General features: G+C 39.6%; 1 protein-coding gene across 1 annotated transcript in view; it reads right to left on the reverse strand.

Annotated features, from left to right (window-relative positions):
- PLXNC1 (plexin C1) overlaps positions 1-22,080 on the reverse strand; it is a 483,607-nt gene that overhangs the window by 297,904 nt on the left and 163,623 nt on the right. The window contains exons 10-12 of the mRNA XM_053716896.1: positions 17,055-17,179; positions 14,234-14,407; positions 1,486-1,570 (exon numbers count right to left, since the gene is read on the reverse strand). Coding sequence (XP_053572871.1) covers positions 1,486-1,570; positions 14,234-14,407; positions 17,055-17,179 — 384 coding nt within the window. The remainder of the gene's footprint in view (positions 1-1,485; positions 1,571-14,233; positions 14,408-17,054; positions 17,180-22,080) is intronic.

Here is a 22,080-nt window from a genome sequence, read left to right on the forward strand (position 1 = left end):
AATTGACCAGAACTTGCATGCTAAAAATTACTGCAGTACTGAGTTTTCTTTTACTGTAAATCTGTCTCTCAGTCAATCTGACTCTTACTGTCAAACTAATCTATCGTGTGATCTCTGATTACTGTCTGATTTAAAAACAAACATATTTTAATTATGACAGCAATAATAATACATAGTTTGCTTTACTCTTTTCATGTTTTACATCATAAAATTGGATAAACTGACCAGATGTCTATTTTTCTCATGCAGTTCTCTTCCCAGCTCTCTAACCACTACTGTTTAATGGTGACCAGGTAGAGCAGATACCTGAATCCCTAAAGTGGCAGGGTTTTTTAAGTCAGGTGCTAAATTCAGAGGTAAAGACTGTGTGAATCTATAAATATCACTTGAGGATGACGAGTAAGGAAACTGGATATTAGAAAACTGTAACTTCAACAATGTACCACCTGCTATGAGGCTGCTTTGTTAGCACCACTTAAATATAAGTTCTAGGGGCCGAATTATCAAGCTCTGAATGGAGCTTGATGCCCCTTGTTTCCAGCAACGCCTTCAGGCTCGCCGGAAACAGAAGTTATGAAGCAGCGGTCTAAAGACCACTGCTCCATAACTTGCCCGCCTGCTCTGAGGCAACGGACAGAAATCAACCCGATCAAATTCCATCAGGTTGATTGACACCCCATGCTAGCGGTCAATTGGCCGCAAATCGGCAGGGGGCGGTATTGCACAAGCAGTTCTGGTGAACTGCTTGTGCAATGATAAATGCCGACAGCATATGCTGTCAGCATTTATCGATGTGCAGCGGACATGATACGCTACATTGTATCATGTCCGCTCGCACTTTGATAAATATGCCCCTTAGTCTTAAAACACCTCTGTTCTTGGTTCTAGTTAACTTTCTGTTAATTATTTGTAGGCGTTTGCTGAGGGGTTCTTCTCAACTGTTAAATAATTTTTTATCATTTATTCCATGAGAAAAAAAAAGGACCACCTTGACCATCAACCATCTGTTGATAACTTTGGAACTGGGGTGCTACATCAAAGTATTGTGTCTCCTAACAGTATAATTCCAGGAATGATGCAGTTACAACCTGCATTTTTTTATATCAGAAAGCTCAGATAGGTTTAATGGTGAGACACATTTTTGCTCAGTTCTTATCAGCAGTGGATCAAATTACTATGATCAACCCTGTACAACCTATGCTATTTTATTGCCTGAATTCAGTACAGCAAGCTTAAGGTTTGGATGGATGTCTTTCTTTCTTTCCTTTCTGAATCTAGGACATTAGTGCAAGATAGCTGTGGAACCTATAATGCACTTCAATTAAAATATACCTCTGTTCTAGCACTTTTGTGCTTGTTTGTCTATCTGCCTGTCTGTCTCTCTGTCAAGCTCTCTAATCTATATTTCTGTTTATCTGTCTGTCCGTCAATCAGTTCAGCTCTGTTTCAACCTTTCTTTAGAAAAATAGGTTTCTGAAGTCTTACATTATTTTTTATTCCTGGATGTGAAAGGATTAAATAGTCGATGAAATCCATATTTTTACCTTGTATGGATAATCTGCGACCACCACTAAATGCAAACAACAAAACACAATATTGAATTAATAGATTTGCATAATTTAGTAAATCCACATTTGAGTCAAACGATCTAAAAGTGCTTAATATTTTAACACAAATTGTGACACCAAATTATGAGAACTAACAAGATGGAACTCAGGAAATATAAACATAGTATTGTATAATAATTTAAATCCTCAGTTTAAAGGGATATGAAACTCATGTTTTTTTTTCATTATTCAGATAGAGGGGCAGATCTATCAAGCCGTCAACTTTGTTGCATTCGCCAGCATCAATACGCTCGCCTAACATCATGGCCGTGGACCTGAATACGATCTCCATATTTATAAAAAAAAGCCGTCAAAAAGCCGCGCACCAAGTACGGGGCGATGAGCAGCAGACTGTTGTTAACTAACAGTCATCGATTTCGCTACTATTCGGCTTTTTACCAACTTTATATATACCCTGTCACTAAACACCGCCACTATACTAAAATGTTTAACCCCATCCCGCCACTCCCCGACCCCGCCGCAACTTAAATAAATGTATTAACCCCTATCCCGCTGCTCCCGGACCCCACTACAACTAAATAAATGTATTAACCCCTAAACCCCTGGCCTCCCACATCACTACCACTAATTAAACCTATTAACCCCTAAACCGCCAGCCCTCCACATCACCATAAAATAAATTAAGCTATTAACCCCTAATACCAACCCGCTAACTTTACATTAAAATTATAACATCCCTATCTTATAAAAATGTAAAACTTACCTGAAGAAAACTAAGTTACAAAAAAAACACATTATCAAAAATAAAAACGAATTACACCTAATCTAATAGCCCTACCAAAAAATAACCCCCCCCAGCCTACAATAAATTACCAATTGCCCCAAAGAAATCAGCTCTTTTACCTGTAAAGAAAAATACAAACACCCCCCAACAGTAAAACCCACCACCCACACAACCAACCCCCCCAAATAAAAACCCTATCTAAAAAAACTAAGCTCCCCATTGTCCTGAAAAGGGCATTTGTATGGGCATTGTCCTTAAAAGGGCATTTAGCTCTTTTATTGCCCAGACCCTACTCTAAAAATAAAACCCACCCAAAAAAACCTTAAATAAACCTAACACTAACCCCCAACGATCCACTTACAGTTCTTGAAGTTCCGCTTGAAGGATCCATCCAGCCAGCAAGAAGTCTTTATCCAGGTGGCAAGAAGTCTTCATCCGGGCGGCCTCTTCCATCTTCATCCAGCCGGCAAAGTCTTTATCCATGCAGCCTCTTCTATCTTCATCCATCTGTCACGGAGCGGGTCTATCCTGAAGACATCCGCCGAGGAGCTCCTTTTCAATATGGTTCCGCCGTAAACTGGATCTTGAATGCAGGTGACGTCATCCAAGATGGTATCCCATGCATTCCTATTGGCTGAAAGGTTCCAATCAGCCAATAGGATTTGAGCAGCTCTCATCCTATTGGCTATTCCAATCAGCCAATAGGATTGAGAGTTCATCCTATTGGCTGATTGGAACAGCCAATAGGATGAGAGCTGCTCAAATCATATTGGCTGATTGGAACAGCCAATAGGATTTTAGCGGCTTTAATCCTTTTGGCTGATTGAAACCTTTCAGTCAATAGGAATGCAAGGGACGCCATCTTGGATGAAGTCACTTGCATTCAAGATCCAGTTTACGGTGGAGACCATATTGAAGAGGAGCTCCTCGTCGGATGTCTTCAGGATGAACCCGCTCCACGTTGGATGGATGAAGATAGAAGAGGCAGCATGGATGAAGACTTCGCCGGCTGGATGAAGATTGAAGAGGCCGCCCTGGGTGAAGACTTCTTGCCGCCCGGATAAAAACTTCTTGCCGGCTGGATGGATCCATCAAGCAGAACTTCAAGAACTGTAAGTGGATCATCGGGGGTTAGTGTTAGGTTTATTTAAGGTTTTTTTTGGGTGGGTTTTATTTTTAGAGTAGGGTCTGGGCAGTAAAAGAGCTAAGTGCCCTTTTAAGGGCAATGCCCATACAAATGCTATTTTCAGGGCAATGGGGAGCTTAGTTTTTTTAGATAGGGTTTTTATTTGGGGCATTGGTTGTGTGGGTGGTGGTTTTTACTGTTGGGGGGTGTTTTTATTTTTCTTTACAGGTAAAAGAGCTGATTTATTTGGGGCAATGCCCCACAAAAGGCCCTTTTAAGGGCCATTGGTAGTTTATTGTAGGCTAGGGTTTTTTTTATTTTGGGGGGGGCTTTTTTATTTTGATAGGGCTATTAGAGTTTTGATACTGTGGTTTGTTTGTTTTTTGTAACTTAGTGTTTGTTTGCTTTTGTAACTTAGTTTTTTTTTGTAACAGTATTTTTTTATTGTAGATTTAAAGGGACACTGTAGCCAAAAATTTTCTTTTGTGATTCAGATTGAGCATGAAATTTTAAGCAACTTTCTAATTTACTCCTAATATCAAATTTTCTTCTTTCTCTTGGTATCTTTATTTGAAATGCAAGAATGTAAGTTTAGATGCCGGCCCATTTTTGGTGAACAACCTGGGTTGTCCTTGCTGATTGGTGGATAAATTCATCCACCAATAAAAAAGTGCTGTCCAGAGTACTGAAACCAAAAAAAGCTTAGATCCCTTCTTTTTCAAATAATGATAGCAAGAGAACGAAGAAAAATTGATAATAGGAGTAAATTAGAAAGTTGCTTAAAATTGCATGCTCTTTCTGAATTACACAATATTTTTTTGGGGTACAGTGTCCCTTTAAATAATTTGGGTAGGGGGAGGAGCCAGTCTAAGAGAGGAGCAGACGTGGTGCAACCGAGCTCCTGCATAATTTTACTATCTTCAATATTCAAAAGTGCTTTATTGCAAAATTTTGGGAGAGACTTATACATATTAGAGCAGGGGGGGTTCTGTGGCAGCGGAGGAATAGGAGAGCTACAGTCCACCCTACTTACTGGAAATTTCTGAGCCGACTCTACAGACGCCGCTATATACTGAAGCGGAGCCCAGTGATCCTGCATCTCTGTTTGCCCTCGCTAACTACAGAAGAAGTGGCTGTCCGGGGGGGGGGGGGCGGTGAGTTGAGGGGACACTGTGGGGCTCACGCAATACAGCCGGAACACTAGAGGTAAAGGGGACAAAAAGGCGTGAAAAGCGCCATTACCCAGTGACTGAAACCGGAAGAGAAGGTGGGGGCAAGCTCCGGGAGAGGAAGCAGTACGGGAGTAGGCAGATTAGCTGCGTAACCAGAAAGGTGCAGAATTTCGGCACTCACACACTGCAACAAGTCTCTGGGCTACCGTGGGGAGCAGGAGATCATAAGCTCCTGACACATTGAGACTGCAGCTTCCCCTGGTCTAGAGGCTTACGGAGCGACATAAGACACAGCTAACTCAAAACTTGGCTGAGGGCCAAGAAACGCCACATCACCTAAAATTACTAACAATAGTGGAAGGTGAATGAATGGCCATTTATTGATAAACACTAGAAGTAACACCAAGCACTCTGATCTATCAATAAAATTAAAGGGTCAAATAACCATTCCACATCATACACAGCACCTTTCATATTTCAATATATAAACACCCTGGATGCTACCTCACTCCTCTGAGTCTCCACATTAGCCCCTGTTTACCTTCTCAAGAGCTGACTTCAGTGCCCTCTTGGCAGCAGGTTAATCCAGAACAGAAACAGTACAGAAGAGTTTTTTTTTGTTTGTTTTTTCTCAGCACCCTCTCCCCCCCCCTTTTCCTGTCAGCCTAGAGTGGAGACAGGTCATACCCCCTGCACCCTTTTCCGCCATCATCCTGTGAGGATAACTGCCCTGGGGAGAGGGGAGCCACTGGTTTGCAGCAAGGTGATACCAACTTATAGGCTGTACTGGAGGTCACACATTTCCTATATAAATAATATCTTTGATATAAGGTTATTAAAACTCGCCTCCTGCAACACTTAGAGACTGCTCACTATCCAGCTGAACATTTCTCTAAATTATCTGTTAAGTGAGCAAGCTGGATATAACCCTAACCCCCAACTTAGCAATATGTAATTGGTAGAAACAAAGCGAGGGGACTCCTGCCTCTCCATATGCTACAAAAGAGTTGCAGCAGAATTGTATATATACTCTAAATGAAGAAGAGTCACTGAAACATGCCTTTGTAATTCCTGAAACCACCTCAAACCTCCTGAAACATTAAACCGGCTTGAGATAGGCTGCTGCACCTGGGGGTGCCTTTCCATTTTTATTGCATCCTGAAATAGAAGAGAGGGAGAGAAAAAGAAAAGGGATATCTCATCTACCTTAGAACACAGATACAAACTCCCCTCAGGACTCAGATATTAGCTGCCTTCTACAGCTGCAACAGTCATTACGGCAAAACAATGTCTACAAGAAGAGGCGGGAAAGGAGAGAAAACAACAATTCCTAATACACCTTCTACAGTGTCCTCCTTTTTTAAAACTTCCCATCTATCTAAAGTTAACAAGGACATGGAACTGGGAGACGAAACAGATCAACTCTCACCGCCATTCACTGAAAGTCAATCCCCTATTACTAAAGCAGATCTACAATCCCTAGTATCCAAAAAAGACCTAACGGATAACTTTGAAAAGCTATGGGAAAAGATAGATTCCATACATACTTCGGTGACATCCACCTTGGCTGAAATTAAGTCTGACCTCACGGATATGGGAAATAGAATTGATATATTGGAAGACCAAAAAAATGCAATGGTAGAAAATGTAGATGAGATAACGCAAACAGTATCTGACCAACAACAGCTTCTTCAGGAAATGCAAGACAAAGTGGAGGACTTGGAGAACAGGAGCAGAAGAAATAATATCAGATTAAAGGGGATCCCGGAAGATGTAACAACCAAGGATATTCCAGCATATATTGCGCAGCTTTTCAGTCAAATAACGGATGCTGACCCTGAGTACACATTCCATGTGGAGAGGGCACATCGAGCTCTAAAAGCCAAATCAAAGAACGGAATACCCCCAAGGGATGTGATAGTTAAAATGACCTTCTTTCCTGATAAAGAAAAGATACTACAGGCCTCCAGGAAGAACCCAACATTCAAGTTCCAGGGAAATGTAGTACAATTCTTCCAGGATCTGAGCCTACGTACCTTACAACGGAGAGGCTCACTGAGACCATTAACTAATATCCTACGCAAACAACAGATCCCTTATAGATGGGGATTTCCCTTTGTTCTAAGCATTCTCAAGGACTCCAAAACCATAAATATCAAAAATCAAGAGGATATCCCAGAGGTATGTGCCATACTAGGCCTGGAGCCCCCGGTTCCTTCGGATCCTCCGGAGCAACAGTCATCAACACCAGGGAGGGGCAACTCCATGGGCTCTAGTATCCAAAGGACCTGGCAGAAGGTCAGCTACAAGAAGCAAAAAATAAGTGAAGCCAGACACAAGATCTCGTGAAGTGACCTTCCTTTTTCAGTTTCTTTTCATCTCCAGCCAATCACAAATACAGGGACTGAGGGCCTCAATGTGGCTCTTTACAGATACGACTCTTTGATACTCTAATACTGCTAATTATCATGTCAGAATGGCCCTCAATGCCTGCTTGAACTGGGTATACCCAATGGGGTGCCATAGCTGGGCATTTTTCCTTACGATCAACAACCCAGATTGGCCAGGAGATGCATATACTCTGCGACAGCGCTTACTATATTGACATTCAAAAGGGGCAGGTAGTTGCTCCCCACTGTTTAAGATTAAGTGGCAACCACTTGCCCGTTTAGATGCTCTCGAGCACTGTTAAGATGTCCCTCTGTTGGGGACCAGTTGATTGTTAACTGTTTAATGTTTTGTTGTTTGTCCCTTGCTCTTTTCTCTCCCTTTCTCAGCGGTCCCTCCGGGATAAGGACTCACAAGGTGCATTACATCACATCAGTTCAGAGGTTCTGGGGTAAGATGATTCATTTTACAGGTTGCATGCTTGCATACACTCTATCTCATATAATAGCACAGACCAATACATATGCCTATGAATACTAGGATTAGATTAGTGTCCCATAATGTTCGTGGTCTAAATACTGATATAAAGCGCAGATTAGCGATGAATCAGTATAGGACCTTGAACGCTAACCTGGTGTTTCTACAGGAAACGCATTTCCTTAAAGAAAGGTTACCAAAGTATTGGACCAAACAATTCACTACACACTATCATGCCACTGCACCCAATAGGACCCACGGGGTGTCTATCTTAATTCACTCATCAGTAGGTTTCTTTCATAATAGCACATTGGCTGACCCTGAGGGTAGATACTTGATAGTGAGGGGACGCATTCAAGACACTGAGGTGACCCTATGTAATGTTTATGCTCCCAATGACAATCAGCACGCATTCTTTGCCCACATTGCCCACCTCATGACAGACTGGTCACAAACTAAAATTATATTAGCGGGGGATTTTAATATAACCATGGCCCCAATTCAACCCTCCCACAGCAAAAAGTTGACTCCTAAACATCACAGACATAATCGCATTGTCAAGGCAATACAAGAATCGCTCGTGCCACATACTATTAGGGACTCATGGAACACATTGTATGGTTCAACCACAGATACCACCTTCTATTCAGCCGCACATAACACGTATACCAGACTTGACTATATCTATCTGAGCCAGATATTACAGCCCATGCTACAAAGTTCAAGTATACACGCTTGTGTGTGGTCGGACCACTCTATTATTTCAGTTGACCTGGAGGGACTAAGGGATATCAACAGAAGTAGGACGTGGACATATGATAACACCCTGCTAAGACGAGACCAAGATTATAATGACATATTACGCTCCATGACAGAATTCTGGACTATTAATACTGACTCCACTACAAACCCAATATACTCATGGGCGGCTCATAAGGCGGTAGTTAGGGGATTATTGATTCAACTCAAAGCTAAAATTAATAAGAAATATAGAACCCACACAGAACAACTCCACCAAGAGATTGAAATCCTAGAGAGACAACACAAGCTGACTAAAAATCCAGTGACGCTGCGAGCCCTCCAAGACAAAAGACACTCCTTAGCAACATTATTAAACTCACAGGCAATAAGAGCAGCGCAGCGTCTTAAATCACATTACTTTATCTACGCGAACAAGCCAGACAGATTTATGGCGCATAAGATTAGGGAAAGATGGGGAGCGTCGGCTATACCTTTGATAGAGACGGAGAGGGGAGACTTGACCTCCCATCCCCAGGAAATAGTGGACACCTTTGCAAACTTCTATGGCAAGCTTTACGACGGGGAAAAGGTGACCCACAACATAGAAACAATGACTCAAACTGAGAAATTTCTGGGTGACTGCAAACTGATTTCGCTCACGACAGAACAAAAAAGTGCCCTTAACGCTCTGATATCTCCAGAGGAGATTTTAAGAGCTATTAAAGACTTGAAACCGGGGAAGGCGGCTGGCCCAGACGGTTTTCCAGGGGAATATTATAAACTTTTCAAAAGCACACTTGTTCCTCACTTGACTAAATTCTGTAACTTCATCCTGGAAGGCAATCCCATCCCTCAGGAGTTATTAGACGCAAAAATAGTGGTGATCCCCAAACCAGATAAAGACCATAAAAAATGCCAGAATTATTGGCCTATTTCTTTAATCAACCAGGACCTTAAGATTTTTACTAAAGTCTTGGCCGGTCGCCTTAAACCAATCATGCCACACTTGGTTCACCCTGATCAAGTGGGGTTTATACAGAATAGGGAAGCCCCGGATAATATAAGACGAGTAATTAACTTGATCCATCATTTAGAAAGCACACAGACGCCTTCTCTGGTCCTATCGCTGGATGCGGAGAAGGCGTTTGATAGAATAGATTGGAAATATATGCTTACGGTCAAGAGGGAGATGGGCTTTGATGACACTTTTGTGACTGCTTTACAGGCAATATACTCAAATCCGCGGGCCCAGGTTACTTCGGGGGGATATAGGTCCAGACTCTTTCCCATACTAAATGGGACAAGACAGGGGTGTCCGCTATTGCCCTTACTATTCGCTCTTTGTATTGAGCCGCTGGCGGCCAAAATTCGAGCTCACCCAGACATATCAGGAATTCGGGTAGCCCAAACTGACTACAAAATATCTTTATTTGCGGACGACATACTACTCACTATTACTAAACCGCTTATATCACTCCCTAATTTGAATAAGACATTGACCGATTTTTCAAGCATATCGGGATATAAAATAAATATGGAGAAAAGTGAACTCCTGCCGGTGGCCATCCCCCTACATACACGAAAAATAATTGAACTTAACTTTGAGTTTCGATGGGTTACCAAAACACTTAGATACTTGGGCATTAATCTCCCAGTTCAGACGCAATTTTTATATAAGTATAACTACACCCCACTCCTTAATCAGTTCAAAAAAGACCTTTTGAAGTGGCGATTATGCGGTTTCTCTTGGATGGGGAGAGTAGCATTAGTTAAAATGAACATGCTACCGCGAATTTTATATCTTTTTAGAGCCCTCCCCATTAAACTGGTCAAATCAGATATTATTAAAATACAGGCTGATATATTAGCTTTTATAAGGGGACCGAAATCGGCTAGAATAGCGAAACAGGTGGTCTGTAGAAGCAGAGCTGCGGGGGGAGTGGGTGCTCCGGATCTTCTGGAATATTACAGGGCTGCTAGAATAGCCCAAGACTCCTGTTTCATGAGGAGATCGGAGGAAGCTACCTGGGTGTTTTTGGAGATGGAGCTGGGAGGGTGGGAAGAAAGAGACTCAGTCTTATGGGACACACATCCTACTCACTCAGTTAAGATACATACTAAGGCATACACTTCAGACCTGACTACAAAGATATGGATACAGACACTTAAGAGAGCAGACTTGTTTCCTAAATATTCTTTTCTGACCCCAATTAGATGTTTTTTAACGGGTGACTCTCGCATGCTGGTTGCCAAATGGGAAAACAAGGGACTCTACAGGGTGGCGGACGTAGTGAAGGGGGGACAGTTGCTTCCTTTTATCCAGCTGCAGTCCAAACTTGCGCCCATAAAACTTCATTGGTACCTTTATCTCCAATTGCGCTCCTCCCTGCATACCTTTCTTAAGGAATCAAAAAGTGGGCAACAAACGGTGTTAGAGACATGTGGCGCAAGCTTGACAAGGACCAAACACAATATTTCAAGAATATACATAACACTGCAGACACCCCCAAACAGAACCAAATCCTCGGTAATCAGGGCATGGGAGAAGGACCTGAATATACTTAAAGGAGTACAGGAATGGGAGGAAATGATCCAGGGAGCTGATAAGGGTTTAATTAGCATGGATCTAAAAGAAAACGTCACGAAGACTATATTTAGATGGTATCTTACCCCAATGAGGACAGCACATATGTATACAAACGGCAGTAACTTATGTTATAGAGGGTGCGGTGAACAAGGGTCATACAAACATATGTGGTGGGACTGTAGGGAGATACAGAGGACTTGGCAGAAACTCTCCACTCTTATTAGTCAGTTACTAGAGGAGGAGGTTACCCTTACTATTCAACAGGCGTTACTACATGAACACATAGATAAATTCCATAAATATATTAACACGTTCATTAGAATTCTGTGTACAGTGACAAGGGTCTGCATTGCGAAGTATTGGAAGATAGGCTCCCCTCCATGGTCGGAAATACACAATAAAATTTGTTACACTTATACCATGTATGAATCTGCAGCAGACACTTTAAACACTAGGGCTTCATTTCAGAAAATATGGTACTATTGGATTAGTAATTCGACACCCCCCAAAAGGGAACATGTAACCCAATCTGATTCTTGAGCACCGAGTCCGAGCATCTTTTGAGGGCTTTGGGGGGCCGCTGGGAGTGGGAGAGCCCCCCCCCCTTTCCCCCCCCCCTCCTTCCCCCCCTGGCTCTTTCTAGAGCCGTGTTTATCTGATCGTTATTAGAGATAAGAACCTTTCAGCATACTCTATATTTATTGCTTTATTATGGTTTATGAGGTTCACAGAGAGACAAATATTTAACATCTTTTCTAGAGCAGATTCCAATACAGATAGCCGATTAGTAGAATTTGATAATTGACTTCTTTTGCAAGATCCTCTACATTCAAGAATGTGTCCCCTGGAAATATGAAGTGTATTAAAGTATATGGGAGGAACTGGGGGCATAACATTTAGATATGTTGGATCTGTTATATGTTAATATTATACAGCTTGTTCCTAAATTCTGTCTGCTTTGTACAAGAAATATTATAATAAAAAGATTTAAACATAAATAATTTGGGTAGGGTTAGTTTTTTTTTTTATTTGTAATATAGTTAATTTAATTGGTAGTTTAATGCAATTTTAGTATAATAGTTAGGGTAGGTTAATTAAAAGTTTGATATAGTTTAATTTAATTCTACAGGTAAGTTTTAATTTATTATAAGATAGGGATGAGGTAATTTTAATGTAAAGTTAGCGGGTTGTTAGGTTTAGGGGTTAATAGCTTAATTTAGTTTATGGCAATGTGGGGGGCTGGCGGTTTAAGGGTTAATAGGTTGAGTTAGTGGTAGTGATGTGGGAGTCCAGGGGTTTAGGGGTTAATACTTTTATTTAGTTGCGCCAGGGTCCGGGAGCATTGGAATATGGGTTGATACTTTTATTTAGTTGCGGTGGGGTCCAAGAGTGGCAGAATAGGGGTTAATACTTTTATTTAGTTGCAGCAGGGTCCGGGAGTGGCAGAATAGGGGTTAATAAGATTATGTAGGTGCGCGCGATGTCGGGGCGGCAGATTAGGGGTGTTTAGACTTGGGGCTTATGTTAGGGTGTTAGGTGTAAACATAACTGGTTTTCAACCATACAAATCAATGGGATATCTGGCAGCATCGAACATGAGCTTTCGCTGCTTTCAGACTCCTATTGATTCCTATGGCATCCGTGGCCTCCAGGGTGGCGGATTGAAAACCAGGTACGCTGAGCGGGAATAGCCGTACCGGTGAACTATTTCATAATTTTGAAAAAGTGTCAAATAGTGCCGAATGTATATTCGGCACATCTGTAATGACGTAAGCATCGATCTGTGTCGGATTGAGACCGGCGGATTGTATGTTACATCACAGATTTCAACTTTTGCCAATCTGTAGGCTTTGATAACTAGGTCAAATCAAGCTCGCCACAATTACGCTGCTGAATTCCAGCATATTTGCAGTTGACGGCTTGATAAATATCCCCCAGAGCATGCCATTTTTAAGCAACTTTCTAATTTACTCCTATTATCACATTTTCTTCGTTCTCTTGGTATCTTTATTTGAAAAAGTAACATTGTAAGCTTAGCAGCCAGCCCATTTTTGGTTCAGCACCTTGGGTAGCACTTGCTGATTTTCTACCTGTGGCAGGACCAGCAAAGCACTTTGTTGGAGTCACTCTGGATTCTGGACCCTCGGCAGTGCAGTGAGAATGTATACTTTTTGCAAGACTTTAGTGGCTATATTCTTTTAATGGAGCAAACCTTATACCTTAGCACTTGCATGATTCACAGTGTGTGAATTATTAAAATAACATTCTTGAAAATCATATAAGTTGGAGAAACTTTCTCCTATGAGAAAATAATTCATGCACTGTTTTTTTGTAATTAAAGTGAAAGTAAAGTTGAATGAATGAGTGCCCATTTTTTTAAAAAAATACTATTAAAAACAGGGGCACTTTCATTTATTAAACTTTACATTGCAGCTTTTTTTTAAAAAATACTTACCTTTTTCATAAGGAAACCCAGACCAGCGATCCTCCGCCCGCAGCTCCTCTGTACTTAGCACAGCAATGACGAAACCAACTTCCTCCAATCATGGGGTGCACCTGAGGCGTCCAGCTCGTGAGGCCATGCAACGATTGGAGGAAGCCGGTTTCATCATTGATAGTACAGCAAGAGCTGCGGTGGAGAATCGCCGGTCTGGGTTTCCTAAAGAAAAAGGTAAGTATTTTAAAAAATCGCTGCAATGTAAAGTTTAATTAATGAAAGTGCCCCTGTTTTTAAAAGTATTTATAAAAACTGGCACTCATTCATTAACATTTACATTCACTTTAAGATGAAAACCTTGCAAAGTCTGATAATGCTTTCTTCTCAATTAGTGATACAAAATGATTTTACAGTAATAACAGAAAAATAAAACATTGAAAAAAGATGCCCAATATACCCATCATGTCCATTTTCAGATAACATTAAAATATCTTGAGCTTCCAAACAACCTTTTTATTTGTCTTTTTTATTTGGATTGTGAATTTTTATTGCAATAAATACAACTTTAGAACAAACCAAACATTTACATTAAGTTTTCAGTTGAAAACCAATTCAAAGCCTTTTAGCGGTAGAAGCCACTGGGTAATGTCTTACACTATTATACACAATAGTCCTAGGATCAAACTTTTTCAAATGAAGATAGCAATTGTTTTACACATGCAGTGTCTCTGGAAAAATTTTACAAATCCTCTGAAGCAAAACAAAAATACATTTTTCTGTAAATTCGTTTTAGAAAGTATTCAGCAGTTGGCAAATTAAATTAAATATATGCAACAACTTTCCAAGAATTTGTATTAATTACTCGGTTGCTTTCTTGACATTTACTAATTTTTTTGCACTTTTGATTTCACACAACACACATTAATATTAATACAAAATATAACAGTTCTTACCTAAGCCAGGTAGTATTTGGAAATATGTTAGAACACCATGGTGTTGATTCATAATAAATTTCTTGGTAACATTTAGTTCCATTAAAGTTTAGACATAAACTTTTAGTTTCTTTGCGACTTGGTGGTAGAGAGATAATGGCGTGAGTATTATTTATTAAATTAAATTTATTTACTCTGAAAAATAAAAAGGAAAGTTACGTAAGTGAATATACTATTTCTATGAGCTTGTTACGGAAGTAGAAAATAAAAACTATATGTAACCGTGAACTAGAAAAACTTGAAGCAGTATATAAGTGACAAAATATTACAAGGGAACAGTGGCATATTTACAAGGTTTTATAGTGTATAGCCAATAGGCATGTGCATTAGTTTAATTACGTGCTGGAGAGCCATGCTAATCCCAACCCTTGTTCTTAGAGGCATAGGTTGCGGATCCCAAGGCCTGCGTTAAAGGAGAAGGTCCTTTAGTGCAGGCCCTGGGATCTGCTACTCTATTAGTATGGCCCGGGGCTCAAAAAAGAAGGGTCGGGATTAGCACGCCTCTCCAGCATAACGCTACAGGTCAACATTTGCACATGTAGCAAAAGAACATTTAAATTTGTCTAATTAAAATGATTTTTTTTAAATGAATTTTCAGTATTCATTTTGTTTAAAACAAAATGAGTGCCAAATAGTGTAGAATATGAATATTCAGAGAACTAGTCTGCCTGCTTCCACATGATCACGCTATATACAGTAGGTGAGTGTAACGGGCAGTTAGGTGAGTCCATATATAACCCTCTCAGGTGTTTCAGAGGTGCTTGTAGTGTTAGACCACTTGCAAGGCTGTGACAAAAGTCAGAATGTGGCTGCCCTTGCAATCTTTGACATCCAGCTTGTGGAGCAAACAACAATTGGAGGAAGCTAGATTTGTCATCCATATGCTAAAGAAAGCAGGAGATGTGGGCGGAGGATCAGCGTTATGTTTACCATAACGCAAAGGTAAGTATTTTCAAAAATAAGATCTTTGTAAACTTTAATGAATTTAAGTGCTCCTGTTTTAAGGGGATTTTTTGATCCTGGGCTTTAATTCATTAAAGTTTACAATCACTTTAATGTAAGTTCAATTGTCAGCTTCTTTATTGTAAATCATGTAGTCTCTGTATAGCTTCAATTCAATCTCTTCTCCTATATTCCTTTGCTACTATGTTACTCAGGGGTCAAGTCGTACAAAAAAAAGTGTGGGAACTCACCAAGACATCCACCCGCCCTTCAAAATTATAATTGTTTTATATATATACATATACACACACACACTGTATTTATATGTATAGCAATTATACACTTTGGTTAATGAAAGCAAATTATATCCAATGAAGGGTTGAATGGTTGCCTTTGGGCCTGAGAATCCTACTCTGTCACTGAGTCTCACCCACTTAAGGGGCAATAGTACTATTTCTGCTGGGGGGAGCTAAATAACCCCAGAATAAGTCACACAGAAATGTAAGCACCATGTGTTACACACAGTGCGGGGTGATCACCCAGCAGGACCACTGACAGGCTTGCATTTAGTGTATTGTAGGAAATGTTACTGCCCATTACTAGAGGATCTCACTATCCCACTAAGCAGACTGTGCTCTAGCTCCCCCCACCAGCAGCAGCAGTGTTTGCTGAAATGTTTATGTTCTCTGTCCAGAGGGAACTTAGTTCGTCCTGAAAAAATAGTGCAGGAATTCTGTTCCCATGTGTTCCCACTCGACTTAACCCCTGATGTTACTATGCTTTTGTTCAGCTGAGGAAGTTTCAACTACTTTAGTTAGTAAAGTTCTTGAAAAGAAGAAGTTAAAATTTGTAAAAAGTTTGAATTTGTTTTTTTTGCAACACATACAATTATTTGAGGTAGAGGAAAAAATATTTATTATATATTTATTAAGAAACATATAATTAATTATTCATGATAGCTAAAACATTCAGACAGTGTGTGCCAGTATTTTTAGGTAAGGTCACATCTGTGCGCATTATCTGCAGCCTCCCTCTGCAGGTTGCTTGTATACCATTGTCACCAGACCTACTCAACAGAGGTCCCAGGTGCAAAATTATTTTGGGCCCCCAAAAGGTAACTCAGTAATAAACAATAATAAACATGATGTTCTGTAATATGATTTTGATGAATCTGCACCAATAAAATGCTTCCTTGTATTAGTAAAGTACACTTTCTGCACATGCATGTGTGTAGATTCACTGTTATGGGCCCCCTCCAGCACTTGGGCCCCAGTGCCACTGCACCTGCTTCACCAATGGTAGTTCCACCCATGATTGTCACATACTGCTGCCACATATTGCTTGACTGGTGAACACTATAGTGCATGGCCTAATTTAATGCTATATAGCACACTGCTCACATAACTTGCAATACTTAAAGGGGCGGTAAATTCCAAATGAAACTTTCATGATTCAGATAAAGCATGCAATTTTAAACAACTTTCCATTTTACTTCCATTGTGAAATTGGCTTTGTTCTCTTGTTATCTTTGTTTAAGAGTACCCCCGGAGCAGCAGTGTACTTTTGGGAGCTAGCTGAACACATCAAGTGAGCCAATAACAACAGGCATATATGTGTAGTCACAAATCACAAACTAGCTCCTAGCAGTGCATTGCTGCTCCTGAGCCTACCTAGATGTGCATTTTAGCAAAGGATATCTAGAGAAGAAATACATTTGATAACAATTAAAAATTTGTTCTGTCTAAATTATGAAAGTTTAATTTTTGCTTTCCTATCCCTTTAATGTAAACTAGAGTTCAAAGGAACACAACTGAATTGTAGCAAATCTTTGTTTACTTACACTTGGGGCTGACAGCTGCTGGTTCCTATTAAAATCAATCTTGATAAATTCTGTAGGTTTTGGCCTGTGATTGACACTTCTTTCTTTCCTAAAACCGATATCCTTTGAGGGATTACAGACTCAATCTGAAGAGGGAAAAGTTACAAACATTTGAAATTACAAAATTCACTTTCATGTACTATATAAAGAAAGGTTCTGCATAAAGTATGCTATGTCATTTTTTTTAATCAAAGACCTTCCATCATCAACATATATTTACAAAGCCCTTGAGTTGCAGTAAATTATACAAGGTATAGCATTGAAAGAACCTCACAAGTTATCTATTGTCTTAACTTTAGATAAATAAATCTCTTTGCTTTTCCTTTTGTAAGAGGAAAATTCTACTTAATTGTCTTTTTTATTGTTTAAAAATATAGATAACACCTTTTTACCAATTCCCCAACTTTGCACAACTAACATTGTTATAGTAATACACTTTATAACCTCTAAATCTGTGCCTGTTTCTAAGATCCTGCAAGCCACCTCTTATCTCAGTGCATTTTATTAGCTTTTTACAGCCAGGCAGTGCTAGTTCATGTGTGCCAGATAAATAACAGTGTGCTCACTCCAGTGGAGTTATGCATGAGCCAGCACTAATTGGTTAAAATGCAAGTTTGTAAAAACCACTGAGAGGCTTAGATACAAGGTAATCATATAGGTAAAAAAATATTAATATAATAGTGTTGGATAAGTAGAACTGTGTTCCTGCAAAGTTATATCTAGTAGAGCCAAATTAAGTTGTGAGTTATATCAGCACAATGAGACTACGTGGGGTTCATAGTTTCTCCATACTTTGACAACTCCAAAGACTTTTTTCACTAAAAGTTCATTCTGCACTCTTGTACACTGGCCCAACACCTTTCCAGACAAACTTACCTCTTATCTACTTTGTCCTCCAGCCCCAAATTCCTCTTCTCAACTTTCAACTTACTCCTATGCCCTCCAGTACCTTAGCCCTCCTCTAACTTCAAAGCCCAAGAACATGCAGAATACTGTACTACTAAAAGCAACACAGAAACAAATCTTCATTCTTCTTCTTCTTCACATTCCAGTCTTATACTTACATATCTCCCTACTTCCCTTAGTCCAAAATTATTTTTACATTTTGTGTACCACCACCTCAACACCCCCTCAACAATTTTTCTATCCTCTAACTCCTTACTGGATCTCTCATCTACATTTGGCATGGTCAAATGTCTCTCTCCTCTCAAACTCTATTATATACAATTATACTATATTTCGGTTAGTCTCAATTAGAGATAACATTGGGTTCGTTTGAACATATCTTGTATTTGAAATTTACTCAATTAGCATTTAAAAAACATTAAGATCGATACCATACCAAAACTATATTCAAAGTTTTATATTCATTCACTTAGCACATGAAAACTATTTGCACTGAGTTTTATTTTGGTTTGTATTTTGGTATTTTAACCTTATAGTCACTCTAACAGTCAGCCTTTTGGGGCGCTTCTAACAAACTGCAACTCTTTGTAAATCACCCTGGTTCTAACTCGTGAGAAGTTAGAACAGTTAGTAGGCCAGCACTGTCTCTACTAAGTAATAGTGTACACCCACCTAGTCACCTCTACAGTCTGCCCCCTTATTTTAATTATTTTGACAGACTTGCATTTCAGCCAATCAGTGCCCTCTCATAAGTAACTCCACAGGTGTGAGCACAATGTTATCTATATGGCACACATGAACTAACATCCTCTTGCTGTGAACAACTGTCAAATGCATTGACATTTTCATATGAGCCTACCTAGGTTTAGCTTTTAACTAAAAATACAAAAAGAACAAAGCAAATTTGAAGATAAAAGTAAATTAGAAAATTGTTTAAAATTGCATGCCCTATCTGAATCATGAAAATTAAATTTTGACTAGACTATCCTTTTTATAGAAATCTTTGCATTATTCAACATTTTAAAAGAATTTTACCTTTTATTTCTTTTTTAAATTTAATTTGTGCAGTTTTCATTTCTGTGAGATTCCTACTGGGGACTTGGGTCTCTAAAACTAGTTTGATGTCATAAAACTTGTAGAGTAACATTAGCTGGGTTATTATTAAATGAATACTAGATAAACAGGAAGTAAGAACTGCCCATGCTCAGAAGAGGCAAAATGTAACCTAAGTTACCAACATGTCAGCTCTCTTATTTATCTGAGGGTAGCGACTACATTAAGAAGTGCTGATTTTTTGCTATTTTTTATACAATCTTTTTCTTTGTATGTTTACTTTGATTCAACATATTTGTTTTTTACTAAAGAAGTACTGTTTCATGCAGATAAATCATTGCATTGCCCAATTTATGTGTGTTTTTGAAATCATAGATCTGCAAATTATAAGCTTAGACATATTTGCCAACCAGACTTCACGTGATATTGTATTCCATGATGGTCAAACAAACATCTGCTTCTGAAAATGTAGGTTTCAGAAAATGTACTGTATTGTGAAATATTCTGTGCTTACATAATCTGCTGATGAATGATGATCCTGATGTGGTCAGTATGTGCAAAGTACAATACTTATTTTTTGTGGTTTTCTTACAGAATAGCAGTTTAGCAAGAAGTGTGACCTCATGTAGACATTTTAAATTTGTTAGTCTAAAATTTGTATTATAAAAATATGTTTTCTCTTTAATGCAAAACCACAATGGGAACATCAGTGACTTTAAGTTATCAATCCTAATAAATGTATTTCATAGATAAATGTGTAGTCCTTAATTATGTCTGATATGGTTTTATTTGTATATTTTATAAATAAAAAAACATGCATCGCAGAATACTATACTTCACAACCCTTCAGATGCATTCTAGGACTGAGAGACCTAGGCTGAGTTAGAGAGATGTGTATGTGGAGTTGTAATTGTTGTGTGTGGAGCCGACACAGATGGAGTTAAAGTCACAGTTATTATGTGGGAGGAGTGGACAGTGAGAGGAGATGGGACATCCCTGGATCACTCTGGAAATTAGGACATTGATAAGAATGTGAAATCTACAGGAGGGACAGAGGTGCAGAGCTCACAATCCATGACAATCCCACAATATACAGTTGGTAGCTCTGGATAAGAAAACAAAGCTATATACGTGTAATGAATACAAATGCTGGCGCACAATTACTATTTTCTAACATAAGAACTGCAAAATCCAATAGAACTGAGAGGGTAACAAATTCACCGCCAAAATTATATGACCAAGATTACAAGCCGAGCATTAAAGGGACATTCAACACTTCCCTTAACATTATTTGCGCTAGAACTATAAGAACCAAAGATCCGCCTGCAGTATATCGCTCCTGCCATGCCGCCTTGATTCTGTAGTAATCACTTTCGGTAACTTGTGTAATACTGGGTAAATATGGCAGCCGGACTCCCCCCACCGTTACGTAGCTGCTTTCTTCTTCAAATCATCATCAAATCAGAATCCAGTCCTTGGACAGAAATTGCACGCGCATGCAATTTCTGTCCGAGGACTGGATTCTGATTTGATGATGATTTGAAAAAGAAGGCAGCTACGTAACGGTGGGGGGAGTCCGGCTGCCATATTTACCCGGTATTACACAAGTTACCGAAAGTGATTACTACAGAAGCAAGGTGGCATGGCAGGAGGGATATACTGCAGGCGGATCTTCGGTTCTTATATTTCTTGCGCAAAAAATGTTAAGGGAAGTGTTGAATGTCCCTTTAAAATGAAAGAGGTATGAAGTGTTAACATCACTGGAGTGCAGTCAGTAGCACTTGCAATGTTGTACAAGTAATAAATAAATAGCACAGATGCATAATTTCCCTCAGAAATTTCTATAAGTGTCCTCACTAAAATTCATGATGGATAATGATTAAGTGCAAAGCTGAGGGGGAACAAAAATTCCACTCAGGTAGTGGATATTTTTTTTAATTTAGTCTTTTTGCTATACACTTTCCATCAATGTAAATTTTATGAGTACTGTATTAGAAGAGCACTCACATCACTTCTTGTTTCCATGAAACTAATGGTTCTAACATAAAGTCTTCATAGTAGTTCACTAAAACAGTGCAGCTACCATTATGTATAGTGAGAACTAAAAAATAAACACTTAAAGCCCAGCCTCAGCAATATACATTTAAAACCTCTTCTGTTATTCTCTTATAAGATTTATTTCTGCATGTGAGTCTCACTAATAGTGAACAACAGGAAAGTTTAGTGTAATTCTGTTTATTTTTGAAGAGTAAGAGATACTTACAAAAGTACAGTCAAATTATCAGATTATAGGTCGGATCACAATCTATCGACTATCGGCTCCCAAAATCGATTTTTTTTCATCCTGGCCAAATTTGGTTTTGAATTTCTCAAAGTGATCAGAATACTATATAGTATAGGTTGTTAAAAACCTGCCAAAATGACTATTTGCATGTTAACTACCTGTTTTTGAAAACCTGTGAGAAACTGGGAGGTCTCCTGAAACTGACGCATACAATAATCTACCTTTGCTCACTCGGCAAGGAAAAAACACATTTACATGTGTTTAAAAAACCATTTACAATCTTGTTTACGGGTCTCTTAGAAAGACACTAAGGCCTCTAGTTATCAAGCCGTCTACTTATCTGCCTTCGCCGGCCCAATACGCCCGCCTAAGCTCGCCTCACATTGCCGCCGCGGACCTGAATACGCTCACCAAAGTTATCAAAAAAGCTGTCAAAGAGCCGTGCACCAAGTACGGGGCGATGAGTAGCGGACTGTGATAGTTATCACTCATCCGATCTCGCTGCTCTTCGGCTTTTTCACAGCTTTATTGATAAGCTGCCACTAAGCACCCACACTATACTATACTGTTCTACCCCCTATACCGGCGCCCCCGGAGCCCCCCGCAACTAAATAAAGTTATTAACCCCTAAACCGCCGCTCCTAGACCCCGCCGCAACTATAATAAATGTATTAACCCCTAAACCGCCGCTCCTGGACCCCGCCGCCACCTACATAATACCTATTAACCCCTATCCTGCCCCCC

The sequence above is a fragment of the Bombina bombina genome, chromosome 6, assembly GCF_027579735.1.
Source record: "Bombina bombina isolate aBomBom1 chromosome 6, aBomBom1.pri, whole genome shotgun sequence".
Classification (NCBI taxonomy): Eukaryota; Metazoa; Chordata; class Amphibia; order Anura; family Bombinatoridae; genus Bombina; species Bombina bombina.